The sequence below is a fragment of the Lissotriton vulgaris genome, chromosome 4_1, assembly GCF_964263255.1.
Source record: "Lissotriton vulgaris chromosome 4_1, aLisVul1.2, whole genome shotgun sequence".
NCBI lineage: Eukaryota > Metazoa > Chordata > Amphibia > Caudata > Salamandridae > Lissotriton > Lissotriton vulgaris.
Genome location: NC_141691.1, coordinates 1,913,921,319 through 1,913,928,296, shown reverse-complemented (window position 1 = coordinate 1,913,928,296; position 6,978 = coordinate 1,913,921,319). Strand labels below are relative to the sequence as shown.

The 6,978-nt window shown below is 42.9% G+C and overlaps 1 protein-coding gene across 1 annotated transcript; it reads right to left on the bottom strand.

Moving 5' to 3' along the window:
• Positions 1–5,301: 5,301 nt before the first annotated feature.
• On the bottom strand, positions 5,302–6,609 carry LOC147724711 (uncharacterized protein F54H12.2-like). The gene has a single exon (XM_086918095.1). The coding sequence runs from the start codon at positions 6,607–6,609 to the stop codon at positions 5,302–5,304; it is 1,308 nt and encodes a 435-aa protein (XP_086774221.1).
• Positions 6,610–6,978: the final 369 nt, after the last annotated feature.

The following is a 6,978-nucleotide window of genomic DNA, read 5'->3' as shown; positions in this document are numbered from 1 at the left end:
AATGGCAGTCTACACTGCGGACAGCACAGGTCACAACTTGAACTATAATGTCCCTGAAACATACATATTTCCACAATGTATTCCATACATGTTTCATCTTTTATTTCAATCGTGATTACACATGATGCAGTCCAGCCTAAGATCTACACTGCGGACAGCAGTTGTTTACAACCTGAATTCAGCTTTTGATCTACACTATAGACAGTAGGGAATTCAGACAAAAAATACTCCTGTGGCACTGCTAGTATGCTCAAGCACCTTCAATTCCTGCATCCTGTGAACTATGCCTGCAAAGAATGCAGAACACTGCGCCAAAATGTACCTTCACCACCGGCAATACAAAGTACCTCTGGGGCATCACCTTCAACACCGCCACCAGACATACGACCCAATTTTGAGAAAGTTAGAATGCACTGCGTGAAGTGCAATTGTTTAATTTGTTATGGGGAGCAATCAGTAGACCTAGTTTGCAGAGCAATTGATAACCATTGATGGTAGTTTTTTTTTGTTTTCCCTTAAAGTTCATGCAGTCCAGTATGCAACCGTCAATGCATTGAGTGCAGCCTGTTCAGACCACGCTTCATCGCAAGGTGAGCACACGCTAAACACCAGACGTACCACTAACTCAGTATACCATAAATAAACACCATGTGGCTTTATTAAGGCAAAATTCAGCAGTCAAAAAACATTAACCCCAGTGCGGCCTGCCCAACCAAACATCATCGCAGGTTACATACACGCTCAGTGCCAAAGGCACTACTAACTCAGTGCACCATAATTCATCACCACGTGGCTGTATTCAGGCAGAATTCAACAGACTCTTCATTTATTATTTGCAGAGTGGAGTACCAAACAAAGTATAACGTCCCTCAAACCTACACAATATCCCTTTAGTAGCCTTCCTTCAAGAACTTCTTTTATATCAGTTCTAGGTTTAGTTGAATAACAAAATTCACGCTGCAAGTGCAAAGGCACACTCAATGGCAGTCTACACTACGGACACCACAGGTCACACACAACTTGAACTATAATGTCCCTGAAACATACATATTTCGATAATGTATTCCATACATGTTTCATCTTTTATTTCAATTGTGATTACAAATGATGCAGTCCAGTAGGCAACACACTGAGCACCAGATGTACCACTAACTCAGTGCACCATAAATAATCACCACGTGGCCTTATTAAGGCAAAATTCAGAAGTCAAAAGACATTCTTATCACTGCGGTCTGCCTGTACCATGCAATTATCGCCGGCTCCACACAAACCGACCCTACATTAGTGCACCACAACTCATGAACCCTTTACGATAGAATCTTCTGTGTGTTATTTCACATATAGTGCTCCTACCTTTGTACAGCAGAAGTCATAAACTGTTTATGATTGAATATCTGTGTATGATATCATGATTACTATTCTACTTGTTACCAACAGCAACGTAATAAAATGGAGTCGAGCACACGTGCCCGTACCCACTTCAACTATCTATCTGTGTCTGTGTATTTATTATGTTTGTCAAATGCTGCTCCTGCTCCCTATCACATTATATTGTGCTGTAAACAGCGTACGCAACCATCTTACCTCTGCCAGTAACAAAAACTTCGATTATATAACTTTCTCTTGCTCATTCTACAAATATGAACGTACAAATTAGATCATTTCAATACTGCAAAGAAAGTGTATAGTAAATTTATGAGCGTGATATTGCTTGATTTGTATTTTTTAAAGCATATTTATATAGCGTGAAGTGAAGTCAACCCAACACTATATCAGCAATTTACATGAGCACCGTATTTACAGTACGTTTTTAGGCACGCATAGATAACGTCATTTCTCTGCAATACCAGGATGTGGACGCGACTCCGAGCCTCGAACACTGATTTCCAGCACCAAATTCGACAGTATACCTGAATGACCACATACGTATATATATTAGCTGCCCTTCATGTGCCAAAAACTGCAACCTAAAGCTTTCATAGCCCTGTATTACTTCAGCTACAAAACTCCACTAAATGTACAACAAACATTCATATTCACAGAGATGCGTCATGTCCACCATCTTTTATGTGTGCAACTATGGATGAATATAGGGTCAGTGATACCCCGTACCTTCCATGTTGGCCATGGTGTGGGACTTTACAGACATAATGTAAATGTAAATGTGTTGTATTTGTATAGCGCGAACAGTAACCCGTAAGCATCCCGGCGCTTGTACTCCTACCACAAGGGAACCCCTCCTGGCTTTTCCTTGTGAGGTGTCCACTCCTGGGCATCCCATGGTGAAACCAGGCATCCCTTGTGTATCGGGGGCCGTTGTGGGGACTAAGCAAGCTATTGCCCAGAGTTGCAGCGTGGGGCCCATGCTTAGATTTGGCACTGAGGCGAGAATATCCGGTCAGAGGAATTTAAGCCCGATCCCGCCGAGGCGGGAATCGAACCCTAGTCCCTGGCCAGCGCTCTGCATCAAGGTCTGCCGCTCTAACCATTGAGCCACACTTCTCCACATTTGTGTTTAACACCCGGGTGATGGCAGCACTACAACACGGACACCCGAATCAGTTGATTTCTCATATAGCTCATGATTGAACCACGCCCATAGCTCCGGAGTCATCGTTCACAGCCTCGCGCAGCACTGGCATAAGTCAGTCCAGCTCACTCCGCTTATGCTTCCAGGAAAACACAATAACGCTACATGGCCCAGATTTCCATTGTAGTGATTTCTTAGTTCCAGGTCTAGTTGTCAGAACAGCACACACACACTCCCTCATGGCTGGTATACACCCACACCACACCCATCCAGCACATGCATCACAACACATGTGATCCTACAAATAAAAAAGACGGGCGCACGTGTTGTATGCCATTTTAGAGTTGCTCCCTAGTTTGGACTCCGCATGTAGGCCCGAACTACCGAACAGGGGGCCCACCACCACGTGCGTGGCCTCTTTGACCACTGATTTAGTGGTACTGCAAGGACTGAGTAGGTGAGGAACCTGCGATGATGATGGGTGCATGACTATGTCCTTTCCCATAGCGATATCAAGACTCAGCACCAAATATGAGACTTCTTGGTGACAGAGCAGGACTGCATGATGTAGAACGTACCCTGTTCGTGAAAAGGTCTGGATGCGCAGCGGAGGGAGAAGATGAGGTGCAGCAGACTGGATACAAAAAGGCGGCGCAGCGATATAGGCATACGCAGTCCTATATACCGTATCTTATTGCATTTGTATTTTTTTCCTATAGCAGGAAAGTTTTATAGTCGGTCAAAAGTCTGTCAAAGTCAATGGAGTGCAGCAGTCTGGGTACGCAGTAATGAGAACTCACGCTATGCAATGGGAGTGTATGGGGTATAGTACTCTGGGAGAAAAGGAGCTCACAGACACCTCCTTGCAGTGGAAGTTGATGTAATACAGTATCCTGAGTGTCCAAAGGAATAAAGCAGAAATGTACTTGTGCAGTTGTATGTACTCTGCTATTACTAACTCTATACTATCTTTCAGATCATTAAACTTGAGGGTGCACTATGAACCGGCACGTGCTTGGATACACACCGGAGGTCAAAGAGCTGAGCTACGAAGATTTTCTCTAGTATCAACATCTCAAGAGCTTAGTAATAAAAGGGTCTCCCTTACTTCTAGGAAGAAACTGGTAAAGCAGTCGGGGTTTTATAGATGCACTGCTGGGTATAGCTATACCTCTAATTACAAGCTTCCTGCCGCGGAACTGATGGATTACGCCCAGAAAATGTATCTAGTACCACAACAATAGCTTGATCAGCTGACACCTACTACGAGTGATACATGGGACATAAGGAGATCTGAAACGCTCCGCTTGGATGCTGAAATTAAAGATATTTTGACCCGCACAGACTTAAAGCCTTAAGCTAAAGCGGGGATTTACTCCAGCGCTCTTCAAAACTTCTTGCAATATTACAAGCAGATGCAGGCTGAAAAAAAACAGATTTTATATACTGCTGATGGTCAACCTCCGATAACCGCTGCAACACCACAAGGACCCTCAGTGCTAGCTCAGCAACAAGCACCCCTGACGCTTTTGTTGAGAGCTTGTTATATAACATAAGTCAATGGTATAAAGGGGCAGCTCAGATGCTGGTAAGTAAAATGGCTGATTCTAAAGACCTAACATCATGGAATGACCACAGTGAGTTCATCTACAAAGGGCAGCCAGTTGCTGGGTCACATATGTACGATCTGATCAAAGATTTTCCGCATCCTAAAACACTCTCATGACAGACAGCCCCTAGAGGTTGGGAACAGTTTCTAAGTGCTGCTGTGGAATTCAACATTCCATCATTGCTTGTGGTAGCATCGGGCACCGCCACCACCTTGAACTTCTGAAACACCCTAGGAACCCAAGTGGGGCATCCCCGCCGCTATCATCTGCCTTTCACACCCCTTCAAAATCCCCTACTTCACCATTCTTTCTGCAGCTAACCTCCTCAAGTAACCCTGGAGATGTGCCTCTTGAGGTTAAGAAGTCTTTATTTAAAATGAAGGGATGGCTACCATATTAAAAAAAATTGCTTGTGTAATGTTACTGCTTGATTGTATATTTTGTATATAAAAAAGGGTGTACAGAACTGTGTTTACCTTACAGTCTTTACTATGTGGTTCTTTATAATCTCTGTAGTAGCTTTCACGTTTGTGATTCTCAGAATATTTAAAAATGCTTGTAATAAACATTTATAACTTTTCAACACTCTACTGGCTTTTGTTTTTTCTTATCGCACATTAAAAACACGGAGTTGGGTGGGTGCTTAAATATAGGCTTTTATTTATTTATTTAACATGAGCATTACACAACAATGCATTACAAAACTTTACACTTTTGACAAATATCGTACTCTGTTGTAACAATGCTAGGAATAGGCTTCAAGCCTTCTTTCATATAGCGGGCAACAAGCCTATCATTGTTTACATGATCACTTGAATATACATTTTAACAATTTCTAAAAGTTAGACCCTCTGACATTTTACAGATAAAATATATACAGTGTTCCCCACACTTGAATATCGGCTTTGTATAGATGCTGTGCTCCGGAAACTCTACAAGTCTGTCAAACACCGTTACCCGGTCATTGTCCAAAAACATAGCAGCCCAGTGTGTTCCTGCTTTATGATGAGGATTGGTGTTAAAGACCAAAGACCGTGGTCTTTCATAACTTATTTCAGCCAGCAGACCGTCACTTGGAAAAACACCTAAAAAGTATTTCTTAGAATATTTATGACGGCTTAAGAAGTCTCGTATGTGAATAGTGTCAATGTTATATTCTTTTTAAAGATAATCAAACAGACACTGTCTGGCATGATTAACCTGTATTACACTATCAAATACAGCAAATACCACCATGTTCACATTCGCAGTTAGGGCGGCGCTAAAGCGGATTTCAGCTTTTAGATTTCCATTGTTAACCAGGCTGTAATGGTCACCATCTTCCATGTCAGGTGTTAGATCAAAGGCAAAAAGCGTGTAGCCTGCGCCAAATCCTTCACGTGATACAACGACCCCCGAATCACGCAGGTGTTTCCCAGTTATCAACACTAAACCGAGATATTCCCTAATTAAATTTGGAGATCCAAAATTGCGTGTGTATGGCTTTGCAGGTATGACAGCTCCCTCTTGAACTAGGGCAGCGTAGTTGATACTGTAGTGCACGAAATAAAAAGGGTTGGAGGTGTGTACCCTGCTAAAAGCGATGTTGTCAACAAACCCTATAGTAACAAGTTTTGGTAGCTGGCCCAGAAACAAATGTTGCTGCTGTGTTAATCGGGTGCCGACTGGTATGCTGTAGACTTTTATAGAGACTCTTTTAGTGGCATATTTAGCTGTCAACAGTTGTATAGCTTCAGCGTGAGCCAATATGACCGATGGTGACACATTCACTCTCTTTACATACAGGCTAGCAGACTGTATGAGCAGTTTATACTGTTCAGCATCCCCATCAATGAGGCAAAAGGCATCTTTGTTACGGTTGAGTTTGATCTTGAGGTCGATGCCATTAACAATTATTTCATCCTGGAAGAAGAGGTCTGAATGTATTCGCCCCAGGAGGTCAAACTCTCTACTCCCGGCAACAAAGCCTGCTCTTTTTATAAAGCTGGTATTAGGTCCGTCTAGAGCAGTGTTTTCAAGCTGAGCATAAATATCTTTGTAGGAAAGCCCTGCTGAAAGCTGTGTGTCCAAGGCATTGCTGCTGTAGTTCAGGATACTCTCCATGTAAGCCCTGTAGGCGTACATGTTGTCATTTTGCGTGATGAGTCTGTCACCCAAGGTAATGTCCACCTGATTAAACATCGTCGCCATGGGGTAAGCAATGGTCGCCACTTTAGCGGTTGCAGCAATATCGGATTCATCCGCTTTTACAATTTTACACACCAGATGTAGCAGAGTATTGTTGAGATCTAAATACATATCCGTGGACCCCGACACATAAAACTCTATAGGAGCCAGTGGTGTCAGGGCTGCTAATGGCGATACTTCCATGAAATAACAGTTTTCAATACTAGTCTGTGTGGGTTTTAGAGAAAACAAATCTAACTCTAACTTGGCACATTCACCCGAGGCACAGTGTACAAAAGCCATGTTTTAGGGTAACAAGCCTTTTAGAAAATGTTAACGTTCTCTTCTTTGTAACTCTCTTCCACTTTGGGGACTTTTTTTTATAGGGTGCCGGGGCCCCGGGCGCTGCTAAGATCTCCTCTTCCTTTTAATACTAAGACTTAGCTTGTACAACAGTGCTGACCCTTTTTGTGGGTGTCTGTTCATACGTTCAATGACTGCTGACTCCACAGAACCCACCACATCTTGGGCAATATTCTGGGCAGCTGTCTTTACATGTGGTTTTGCAATTTCATAGCCTTTTCTCAAAAAAGGCATATCCCTTCTGAACAAACTATGGAAAAAACCTCCAAGACCTGCCCCGTACATAACAGGACCTCCTTGAAAGTAGGG